Below are 12664 nucleotides of genomic sequence, written 5' to 3' on the forward strand. Positions count from 1 at the left end.
CAAAAATAAATGATAATAAAGATGATAAGGACAAATAGGACAGGGACTAGCATGTGCCACCTCACTTCCTTTCCCTACTTGCCTTCTTCACTATCTTTGTCCTTTTCCACTCTTGCACACCACACCTTGATCACAAATCTAACTAAAAAAAATCAAAATATACTTTTATTTTTTATTTTCTGAACCAACGACTAAATGGATGGGAAAAAATCAAAATATTTAAATATACAAAAATAAAAGAATCATTCTGACATGGAATCGGAAACCATATTAAAAAAAAATGATAAGAAGACATCTATTTAAATTATAGTTTGTAAAATAATATAACAAGATTGTTGATAGTTAAATTATTAGTTATGTGTTGATTAATATATTTATGTTCTACTAGTGTTACAACATATAATGTACAAAGTTAATCAAAAAATTTAGTTTATCAATCATTACCTTATAAAAAGATACTGAAATAATAGCTTTTTCACTTGCTCAAGTAATATGTTGAAAATAGTAGAGATAATGTTCAGTAGAGTAGTCATGTTATTCATTCGACTCTACATTCCACTCCTTTAAGATAGTGTCATAACCATTACACTATGTTTCCATAAATATAAACTTGAAATTTAGATAAAAATCAGAATTTATAAATTGACATACACCAATTCACTTGTTTGGATTTAAAAACATAGAATTTAGAATTTCAGCGTGGAAAAAAACTTGGAATTTGGGATCTCCAATTCCCAAGTTTAAATTCTATGTAAATAGGTGTCATTTTTCTAATTCTATGATTGAGAACCTAAAAACAAAAAATTTCGTATTCAATTCCTTTGTTTTTTAGGTTAACCAACAAAAAAAATTCACAAATTCCAAACAATGAAATCTCATCATTTCAATTTCCATCATATTAAAATTTCTTAGTAATCTTATATTTTTCATCCAAACATAGTGTATATTTTCTTATAATAAAGCAAACACATAATCATTTGATCTAACAGTATTTATCTTTGACATTATTAGAAGAGCGCTTTAAATTCAAGTGCAATGAATGATAATTGATAAAATAAAAAATAGGACAAATGAGGAGAAAATAAATATTTTCTCCTTTCAATTCAGTTATGTTTTTGTGTTACCATTTGGTCTATCAAACAAAATGAAATAAGGAGAACTTGGATGTAAATAAAATATTACTAAAAAAATTCTATAATACACCAATATATTAAATTGGACGAGATTTTTATATGTCAAAATTTAAGTAATCCCAGTTTAATTGTTTATGCATTTAATACAACGACATATTGTACAAATTTACAAAAATGTGGTGATAAACCCACCCACTTATTTCACCGTCCACCTTTGAATGAAAATTTTAATGACATATTTATCCTCTTGTAAAATGACATCTAAAACCTAAGCAAAAATAATAAAAATTAAAAACAAATCAATATGTATCCATAGACAATCTTTTCGTCTAGTTTATTCATATATTGTCACATCCCAACCCTCAGCTCCAACTATATTGTCCGCTTTGGCATTCCCTGCCCGAAGACAGAGCTACCGCACGGTTTTGTTTCTGTGGACCGGTACTCAGCCGTAGCCAGCGCCTGCTCTCCCCTCAGGGAGTCCACAAAAGGCCTAGTTGAAACTTAAGGTTGGCAATGGATATATAAGGCCCAAAGACCACGCCCTCACGGGCGATGTGGGATACTACATATATACTAGCATATGGGCACACACAAAGTGCGGGAGAAAATTTTTTATTTTTGTTTTTGAAATAGAAGGAGAGAGGAAGAGAGTGAAAGAAAATGTGGGATTGTGAAGTTTTTTTTTTTTTTAATTTTAATTTTAATTTTTAATTAGAGATATGTTAGGATTACATGTAAGTAAGGTTTTGAAAAAAAAAAAAAGTAAAATTTAGTTGTGTGAAATTACATTTTTACCCTATATTTTTTATTCATGTTCTGTTTTAATTAGAGGGTTAAACTGGTAATTTCATAAGATTTTGATTGACAATGAATATTTCATTAATTAGTAGAGATAATCATTTAAAACTTTTAATATTTATTTTTTGAAAAATAGAAAAACGAAATGGTGAAAGAATTTAAATAGGTGAGACTTTTGGGGCGTTTTGGGTGTCGCGAATGTGTGAATTTGGAAAATGGCATAAAGTTTGGGTTACGGGATTTGGAAGGGGAGGTGATTTTTGATATAGCGAGGTGGGTGAGGTTAAGTTTTAGAAATATGATTGGATTGATAAAGATATGTAAAACAGGGCTTGTAAACTATGTACGAGGATAGGTTAGGTAACCATTTTATTGTGGATTCATAACTCACAATTATGTCCAGTCTTGTTCATCTCACATTTTGACACAACAAATAAATGACTTGACTCAAATTCATTTTAATTGGTCACAACCTACCCTAATCAGCCCACCAAGAAAGGGCAAGGAAGTGGCAATCGGGTTGGCGATATGACTAGTGAACAAAATTTAGAAAACCATTAGATCTTAATGCTAAGTGTCTAGTAGGATTATCTGCTTTACTTTTCATAGGGGGTGTGATAATAAAGCGGGTAGAAAATTAAGAAAAAAGGATGAGCCTAGCAGCACTCATTTTAAATTTTGCTGGCTCATATTGCACGTATTAACCCAAGTAAAAACAAACGCATGGAACGTGTAGAGTTAATACTGGTCAGGCAAAGATATGGGAAGAGTCCAGCGACAGTACACATCCAAAAAAATAAAAATAAAAACACGAAAAAAACCAACCGAAACAACTTTCGCGGAAGCATCACTCACCAGGCACGTGGCAAAGCACCGTTGGTTCTTCTTGAACACACCACTCAACCAACTTTCGCCAGGTCATAAGTTATCCTACGAATCGTAGGATCCCCATTACGTGTCGGATTCTACCAGGCACACGCCGCTAAATATAATACAATCGCCCGCAGCGGATCGCACTCCGTGCTCTCTTTGCCAATTATACCGATCGCATGATAACAGTCCGTGTCATCTGAAGGCTCTCCCTGTCTATCTTCCTGTTCTCTCTTTCTCAACCTTCTCTGCAATTCGGTCGGAACCCTAAGGTTTTGGTCGATCTTTGAGACTCAGATCTCGAAATATCCACCCGATCCGCGCCCAAAATGCCGGCGGTGTACGGTGCCCGATTGACCACATTTGAGGACTCCGAGAAGGAGAGCGAGTATGGCTACGTCCGCAAGGTTCGTTCCACTTCCACACTCGATTTGAATGGATCAGATTCATCCAATTCGATATTAAATTCGATCTGTTTTGTTTGTGTTGTTGCTGATTGAATTTTGAAGTGATTGGATCAGTGCCCTGTTGCTGTGAATTTTGTGATTATTCAGATTTGATGGTTAATTGAAAATATTTAGTTAGGTTTAATTGATTCAAGTAGTGGAATTTATGTGTTATTTTGATCAATATGTTTACTTGATCGATGAATTTTGCTGATATGATTTGCATTGCCCCAAAATTGAGTGATTGATTAATTGGAGGGGAAAAAAAATGCTAAAGTTTAATTTGTTCAGTGATCTTTGTTGCTGGAGCAGCAAAATTTGAGTACTGAGCTGCTTTAATCGCAAATCACATCAATCTTCGCTTTTTTGGGTTTGTCGATATGATTCATGTACAAAAAAGGTTTGGTTAAAAGTTTTTTTTTTTTTTTTGTGTGCGTATTGGTGGCTAATTGGATGTGGAAAATATATAATTGATAGGTCTCTGGACCAGTCGTGGTTGCCGATGGCATGGCTGGAGCTGCTATGTATGAACTAGTTCGTGTTGGACATGATAATTTGATCGGTGAAATTATTCGGTTAGAAGGAGATTCTGCCACAATACAAGGTTATTTGTTATTTCTTGTTCATTTTTTTTTTTTTTTTTTTGCAGTTATATCTATTCATATTTGGCTTCCCTCATTTCAGAGAAGTAAATAATCAGCTAATTTACGTTTGGATTTGGTGTAACCATAAGTTTTTCTGTCCATTTCAGTTTATGAGGAAACAGCTGGGTTGATGGTGAACGATCCGGTTCTACGTACTCGCAAGGTGGGTTTAACGTCTTGTTTTACCCTCTTGTTTTTTCTGTTGTTTCAACTGCATCAGCTAATATTTTTTTTATGTTGGTGTTTCAGCCTTTATCAGTGGAGTTGGGACCTGGGATATTGGGAAATATTTTTGATGGAATCCAGGTTTGTTTATATTACTTTGCAGCTATCCCTTTTTCTATATTGTTTTATGAACTAATCTAATTCCGTTTATACTTCGTATTATATTTAATCAACACAAAACCTCAAAAGTTTTGAGAAAATTATCTTAGATTGGAGCAATTTTCTATGCTTACTCGCTTCTTTTCTTATTCTCTCTCTTTGTTTTTTATTTATTTATGATTTATTATTTTTATATCATGACAGAGGCCCTTGAAAACTATTGCAAAGATATCTGGTGATGTCTATATCCCACGTGGTGTATCTGTCCCAGCTCTTGACAAAGATATACTATGGGAGTTTCAGCCAAAAAAAATAGGTAACCTAAACCAAATTGATGTATAGCTGTTTATCAGAAAGAAAAAATTGTTTTTATTATGGCTCGATTTTGAAAATTTTAAACTGTGGGTGGCAGGTGAAGGTGATCATCTTACCGGTGGAGACTTGTATGCTGTAAGTTCTGTAGCATTGAACTCTTGGTTTGTGAAAAAATTTCTGAAATATATTGTACTACTCAAGTATGATCATTTTCGTTAAGTTGCATCTTAGTTTGGGCATGTGTATCTTTTGCATCGCAGACTGTCTTCGAAAATAGTCTGATGGAGCACCGAGTTGCACTTCCTCCTGATGCTATGGGAAAAGTTACTTATGTCGCACCACCTGGTCAATATTCATTGAAGGTTTGATTATGACTTTTAAATTACTATTTGGTATCCATTTCTCTGGTCATCATTGTAACTAAAATTTACTATAATTCTATGAACATGGTTTCTTTAGTAAGTTATGAGTATGTTTATACATTTGCATGTATATACACGATATAGGTTTGTCTTTATAGAGCAAGCACTACTTGAGTCATGAATGGATTTTCTTGAACGGTGTGAGTTGACTCTTCCTGTATGCATTTGCAGGATACTGTATTAGAGCTTGAGTTTCAAGGACAAAAAAAGAAATTTACTATGCTTCAGGTCTGTATAGTTTGCTCTTTGGTTTGTGCTTTCAGAGTATTCATGCTTACCACTATGATCATTATTGTAAACTGTATTTAAGTTTTACATAATTGCAGACTTGGCCTGTACGTACACCTAGGCCTGTTGCAGCAAAGGTTGCTGCTGATACCCCTCTACTCACTGGGCAGGTAGATTATATTTTTGCTTTATAGATTCTTCTATCTTTTGGGATTACTGGTTGCTGACCATTTTTTTTATCAGCGCGTTCTTGATGCCCTTTTCCCCTCTGTTCTTGGTGGGACTTGTGCCATTCCTGGGGCTTTTGGTTGTGGAAAAACGGTTATTAGTCAAGCTCTTTCAAAGGTAAAAACATGTCATTATTTATTAAAGACTTCCTATAGTTATTTTTACACTGGAACTCATAGTAGATGTTTTTCTTGTCTGCAGTACTCGAACTCAGACACTGTGGTTTATGTTGGTTGTGGAGAACGTGGAAATGAAATGGCAGAGGTATCTATTCTATAATCAGATTATTTGTTACGCTTTTTGACTGTCTTGGATTTGATCAATTGAAACTAATCAATGATCCAGGTGCTTATGGATTTCCCTCAATTGACAATGACTTTGCCTGATGGTCGTGAAGAATCTGTCATGAAGCGCACAACACTTGTGGCCAACACTTCTAACATGCCTGTGGCTGCTCGTGAAGCTTCAATCTACACTGGTAAACCTTTTAAGCTATGTCTCACTAAGGTTTCACTGATCTATTGAAAACTTTCGGGTGCAAGAGGATGATATGCTATTTTTATAGTCCACTTCACCACCTTTGATGGTCCATTACATATGCCTGGAAAAGTATAGACATAGCTATGGCTCAAATAGGAATTGGACTCTTCCATTTAATTTTTCTGGGAAGTTTACTTATATTTGGGTAACTTCCTTGCTGATGATTCTGGTCTTGTGTGGTGATCTGGGTCAAATATTATTTTAGGAAGTGTGTTCATATTCTTTACCTTTTGTCTTTGAAATTTTCAGGAATTACTATTGCTGAATACTTCAGAGATATGGGCTACAATGTCAGCATGATGGCAGATTCAACATCTCGATGGGCCGAGGCATTGCGTGAGATTTCTGGGCGGCTGGTAATTCTCTCTTATAATTTATTTTTATGCAGGATGCGTTTTTATTGGTTTGGACTCTCACTTTTTAACACACATGGCATATTTTTATTCACAAACTACTTTGGAAGTTTCGCTTTTTTCTTTTTTCATAAATGAAATATAACATTCATCGCTTTAATGGCATTTCTCTTGCTTTTATATACAGGCTGAAATGCCTGCAGATAGTGGATACCCTGCTTATTTGGCAGCACGTTTAGCATCATTTTACGAACGGGCGGGTAAAGTAAAATGTCTTGGTGGGCCAGAGCGTAATGGCAGTGTGACAATTGTTGGTGCTGTTTCTCCTCCAGGAGGAGATTTCTCAGACCCCGTGACATCTGCAACACTTAGCATTGTTCAGGTATAATTTGCAATCTCATTTTTATGCATGACATTCCAAATAAGAGACTTCGTGTTGATGCCTTCTATGATTCTCACCAATGGGAGTTTACCTTTTTTCCAGGTTTTCTGGGGTCTGGACAAAAAACTTGCTCAGAGGAAGCATTTCCCCTCTGTGAACTGGCTTATTTCCTACTCAAAGTACTCAACAGTATGTTCATAGACTGTTACCCCTTTTCTTGTTGGCCTTTTCTTGCTGGTATCACTAATTGAGCGGTATTAATTGTTCATTCCTTTTTGTTGGTTGCAGGCATTAGAGTCTTTCTATGATCAATTTGATCCTGATTTTATCAACATCAGGACAAAGGCACGTGAGGTTTTGCAGCGAGAAGATGATCTCAATGAAATAGTCCAAGTACGTCTTTATTTCTTGTTATATGGATTAGGTTCACCAATCCCAAAAACAGAAACCATTTCATTTGTTAGTATGATAAGTCCTATAAAACGTGTAAATTTCAAGAGTAGGGGGACATTTGAGGCTTTGTAATATCAGATCGATATCTGGTTTGAAAGATCTCCAAGGTTTAGCTGATCTATGGATGGTTGGATAGTCCTAAACTGATATCTTTGGTTAAATCAGCTTGTAGGAAAGGATGCTTTGGCTGAAGGAGATAAGATCACCTTAGAGACTGCAAAGCTCTTGAGGGAGGATTATCTTGCACAGAACGCATTTACTCCGTGAGTTCCAGCTCTATAATCCTCTCTTTGAACTATATCTGTTTTAATTATTCATATGTTCCTTTTAGTTTTTGGGTGGGCCTGGTAAGCTTACTCATCTGTTACATGTTTTTCGTGGGTGGACAGATATGACAAGTTCTGCCCATTCTACAAGTCCGTCTGGATGATGCGGAATATCATCCATTACTTTAATCTGGCCAATCAGGTGAACTATTTGCCATTTATTTACCTTTCCTGTTATGACCTACCATTTCTGCGTTAGCAATATCTTTGGGATGTCTAAAGAATTTGCCTCTAGGTTGATAAAAACAAAAAATATTTCAACTTTATACCAGAACTAAGCTTTCTATCATACATATATAACTTCTGAGTTCACCTTGGAGTGGCTACTGGCTAATTGAATCAGCAATGGTCGTCGGCCCTTTACTGATTTTATGTGGTGCTCAATATGCAGGCTGTAGAGAGAGCCGCTGGCATGGATGGTCAAAAGATAAGTTACAGCCTAATCAAGCACCGTTTGGGAGATCTCTTTTACCGCCTAGTGTAAGTAACTTCATAATGCTGAACAACAGGAAACGTTTCAAATCTTATTGGTCTTAACCCTCTTACCTGTTACATGCAGGTCTCAAAAGTTTGAGGATCCGGCTGAAGGGGAAGAAGCTCTTGTGGCAAAATTTAAGAAGCTACACGAGGACCTCACAAGTGGTTTCCGTGCTCTTGAGGATGAAACCCGGTGATTGAACATCTCAAAACAAAGAGTTTAAGGTTATTCGAGTGGCTATTATAAATCGCAAGGTCCGTGGATTTGTTTTTGTTGTGCACGAAGAACGACAGTGTTAGGGTTTTTTATGCCACTCTGGCCTTGCTCATGTGGCACTTGCTCTAGTTGGAATGTGTAGCTATAGTTTCAGTGATTATATTCCTGTCATATCCTTGGGGTTTTTACCCAGAATAAGAGACTAAATGCCATTCCTTATTTGTGTAGTTAAACAATAAGGTATTTGTATCATTTCGAGTTTTCGGTTCCGTGGACAGTTTCACTTCTCTCTTAAGAATCTTCATTTTTATGAATCGCTTAGTTGACAAAATGGTCATTCTCGAGAGACGGGCTACCCGAAAGCAGTTTACTTTGAGCCAAGTAATGACATTGAGATGGCCGCACGAACGTTTAGAGGAGCAAGCGGAATTCAGAAGACCCTAAAGACGGAAATCAAGGTTCAAATTACGTTTCTTTGTCTTCTTCGTTCCAGCAGCGGCTTTCACATCCAGAGCCTTTCTCTTCAGATTCAGCTTCCCACCAACGACATTCTCATAGGACGACATGTTGGTGTCTATAAGATGAAAAAACACAAAGTTATGCACATAAACACGAGAGCAATGAACGAAAACAGTAAGCATCCGCGGCAGAGAGCATTCATAAGTATCAAACTGTCCCAGTCTCCCAATCTCCCAAAGACAAGGGAAAAAGAAAATATACATTAACGTTCCTACGACGAAATATGAAATTATTTATTGACCTAAAACAAATTTCCTACATAATCAAAAGCTCAATTGAACTCAGGAAAACCTTTTTCCAGGTTAAAGATTGTACCTGAAGAGTGTACAGCAGACAACCCCAAGATTAAAGATTGTACCTGAAGAGTGTTTTATTCCAAGTTTTACGATTAAACCATCCAACCGCCAACGGAATGGGATTGGTTCGGATTCGACTTCTCCGATTTCTGGGTTTTTGATCTTATATTTAAGCCCGCTTTCAAATGGACCGGCCATTTATAACCAAGACCCAATGTTTCAATTTTTAAGCAACTTGAATGGATGAAATATGTTTAGGTAACTTGAATGGATGATATATCTAAACCCTTCATTCTTAAGTAACGTCCTGTTTCAATAATATAATGTCATATAGATAAAAATTCACACATTACTTTTATACTGTTGGACTGAAGATGTCACGCTGGTAGTGACATGTAAGTACATTTTTTGGGCAGGCCTCTGGTTCTCAATCTTAAGCATTATGATGATTTTAATTCCAAGAGACACTGGTTATGTTAGTTGGTTAAGGTGGCGTGTTAGGTTTTTTGGACTTGTGTTTTGATTCTCTTTTCGTAGGTAGTTTGGAATCTCTTGTATCATCAATTTTCTTTATTAATACTAAGAAAGTGACTTACATGGATCGAGTACACTATCACAATGGCGTCTCGTGCCAATACTACAATGTCATGTGAAGAAACACTTCCACGAATAGTCGTGTTATTAACACGAGATACCACTGTGACAATATACTTGTGTCATGTAAATCCTACAATAAAAAGTTATCCTTACTATGTTGGTTGTTTTTTATTTTTTTTTTTATTTTTAACTGGGATGAACTCTGGATTTATGTTTCCCTTTTTATTAGAACTTTATGGTGCTTTTAAGTTTCTCCTGATGAATTGAGACTTGACGTACGTTTCCCTTTTCATTGTGTTTTGTTTTCTCTTTTAGGTGGGATTCCTGCTTCAAGTAGATTTATTTTGTTACTATATAAACATGCATGCGTTTGAGATGCATGCAATTGCATACAGTCGTTAAATCTTCAGACACTTGTATTCACCGACCTCTTCTCTCTCTCGCACAGAAAAAAGCATGAGTAGTGATCGCCAGACGCTTCAGTATCACCAGAAGCTTCAGTATGTTGGTTTCAAGGTGGAGTTTACTAGTGGTTGTTCATGCATGGGATGTTGGAAGAAGCTGCTGAAAGTGGTGAATTCTGATGGCGTGCTTAACAAATATCCATTCAGAGAGGTAGGGAAGTTGGTTCTGGGCGTGACGGACGACTTCGATCCACAGAAACTCGTCGCGGAGCTTAAAACTTTACACCAAGTCAAGACGATAGAGTTATGGAATCAAAAGGATTCAACAAACAGTCAAGTCGAACTCAAGATCATGGATGGTGGTGAGACTAGTAAAAGTGGTGGCAGAAAAGGAGGTGGTGGGTTCTTAGGATGGCTTAGTAGAAGAATATGTAAACAAATAATGGGTTGCACCACTAATGCTAACAAAATTAAACCGGTGCTTGTAAGAAGTAGAACTGAAAGATGGGGTGGTAGCAACAATGGTGTTGTGATTGGTGACGACGATGAAAACGAAAGCGAACATGTTGGTGGACACGAAATTAATCGAGCGCCGCTGCGAAGAAGTAGAAGCGAAAGACAGGGTGGTGGCGATGATAGGGATGTGCAACGAATGCGTCATGTAGGTCGAGTGGGGAAGACGGAACAAACGGAGCAAACGGAGCGGATGCACAAGATGTCGCAAGAGTTGGAGGAATCTGACGAGGAACCTGAAGTTAGCCTAGTGCATAGAAGTAGAACTAAAAGGCAGTGTGGCAACGATGCTAGTGTGATTGCTGACGATGGGAAGAAAGGCAAACGTGACAAGGACCACGAAATTAGCCACAGAACTAGCAGAAGTAGGACTAAAAGGAGGGGTGGCGACGATGGTGTTCTGATTGGTGATGATGGAAACAAAGGAAAATATGTTGAGGAGCATGGAGTTAACCAAGCGCTTAGCAGAAGTAGAAGTAAAAGACGAGTTGGTAACAACTGTACTGTGACCGATGATGATGGAAACAAGGGAAAGCATGATAGAAAACATGAGATTGATGTCGTCAATCATATAAAAGATAACAAAATAAGCAATGACAAAAGAGAAGGGAAAAAGAGCAGAGGTGGTGGCAGTGCTAGGCATATACATCAAATGACGACGCAAAAGGGCCAGACGGAGCAGACGTGGCAGACGGCGACGGGCGGGGAGCCGATGGAAAAGATGGACTCAATGTGGCAAGTGTTTGAAGAACAGGATCAGCAGAGCTCAAACTGGAGTCATGTGTACTAACAGTACATGCCCATGTATTAGATGGCATCGCATTCACAACCAGCAATAATTCATTTTTTACTTTTTATGGAGGCTTAGACGGTATTAGCTTCTCAGAGTAGGATGACCCTCAAGCTCGAAAGCGAAGGGTCCTACACTTTCTGGGAGCTCACAACCAGCAATTGATCCTTCTTTCTTTTGTGTGTCTTGTAGTATTCTTGTCTTTTAAGACTACTCATGTTTTGTTTTCCTGCCGAACGCATATTTTTGTTTTGGCTAGTATTAATGAGAATCATGTCTTCTTAAAATTGTCTATGAATCTTTGCAGAAAGTATATGAAATTGTTTATGGTTTTATTAGGGTATGTATTTTTTGAATCATGTCTTATTAAGGATGAAAATTAACACAAGATGTAAATAATGTTTATAGCTAAAGCAATTAAGAGTGCTTACCCTGTACTCGACATTTTGTATTCGGTTTCATCTTTGTCTGCATTACTCCTTTATGAAATTGTGATCAATATTTGTGGAAATTTGTAATTTGCAAACCACCGAGACAAATTTAGAAGTTGCTTCAACTTTTTGATGATATCAAAAGTTCTCTTCTCCTCCCAACTACTCACTCTTGTTTCTTATTAATCTAAATCAGATGCACAACCATACCGTTTTCCTGGTCTCTCTTGTTTCATACCAAGTTCGTGCAGAATATAGACCTTTGTAATGATCCCGATCGATTCAGGGAGGACGGGTTGGGAGAGAAGAACATCGATTGGTGGGGAGATGGTTTCTGTAGCTCTACTTGCTCATCCGAGAATGCTCTTGGCTCCTCGCATATATACTATTTAATAAGAGAGAAGAAATAAATCAAACGAGCTTTCAGAACTTCATCAAAATCTAAAAACTGTTATCAAACGAGATCTAAAGAGACTGAAAAATGAAAAGAGAATAAAACGGTAGTTACTTGGAAAGGAAGGCAGGGTCAAGCTGCCAGATATCATTCTAATACCACTCACCTTATCTAGTTCCTTCTGTCAAAATTTTCATAGGGTTTCGAAAACTCGGATATCTAAGGAACACTCAAAACTCCACCAAAATTTCGATAAGCTTTCCTTTCGTATAGCATACAAGTTTAGCCCAGCCGGCGTTGGAATCCTGGCTTCGCTGCTAAATTTGAGATTATAGGTCTGTTTCTCCAGCTGCTTTTTTAATGTCTCACAGGACAGAAGTCCATGAAGGATTAGGGAGCAAGAGAAAGCGCAACCAGGCTACAAAAGAAAAAGAAGGGGGGAAACCATGTCACTTTCAAACAGGTACATTAACAAAACGGAAACGCCGGCTATCTGGTTGCCCGATTCACCAACATTAAACACAAGACGACTATAGTTTCGTTAATTTTTCCCTTTGCAAT

At 37.0% G+C, this 12664-nt stretch overlaps 1 protein-coding gene across 1 annotated transcript; it reads left to right on the plus strand.

The window, feature by feature from the left end:
* The first annotated feature begins 2706 nt into the window (after positions 1-2706).
* Positions 2707-8428, plus strand: LOC137708043 (V-type proton ATPase catalytic subunit A). Its single transcript, XM_068447015.2, has 20 exons — positions 2707-3211; positions 3728-3854; positions 4002-4057; positions 4144-4200; positions 4423-4534; positions 4631-4668; positions 4794-4895; positions 5127-5183; positions 5282-5353; positions 5427-5528; positions 5613-5675; positions 5757-5889; positions 6201-6307; positions 6492-6686; positions 6789-6875; positions 6975-7079; positions 7305-7402; positions 7529-7607; positions 7857-7945; positions 8025-8428. The coding sequence occupies exons 1-20, from the start codon at positions 3134-3136 to the stop codon at positions 8137-8139; spliced, it is 1872 nt and encodes a 623-aa protein (XP_068303116.2). The 5' UTR covers positions 2707-3133; the 3' UTR covers positions 8140-8428.
* Positions 8429-12664: the final 4236 nt, after the last annotated feature.

Source organism: Pyrus communis, chromosome 17, assembly GCF_041283825.1.
Source record: "Pyrus communis isolate YQ-2024b chromosome 17, ASM4128382v1, whole genome shotgun sequence".
Lineage (NCBI taxonomy): Eukaryota > Viridiplantae > Streptophyta > Magnoliopsida > Rosales > Rosaceae > Pyrus > Pyrus communis.

What these genes read in the sequence shown, in the direction of transcription:
- LOC137708043 (XM_068447015.2), top strand. Translation starts at nt 3,134, where the DNA reads ATGCCGGCGGTGTACGGTGCCCGATTGACCACATTTGAGGACTCCGAG. An exon ending in CGGTTCTACGTACTCGCAAG is followed by an intron (nt 4,058 to 4,143) that starts GTGGGTTTAACG and finishes TTGGTGTTTCAG; the next exon opens with CCTTTATCAGTGGAGTTGGG. An exon ending in TGAAGCTTCAATCTACACTG is followed by an intron (nt 5,890 to 6,200) that starts GTAAACCTTTTA and finishes TGAAATTTTCAG; the next exon opens with GAATTACTATTGCTGAATAC.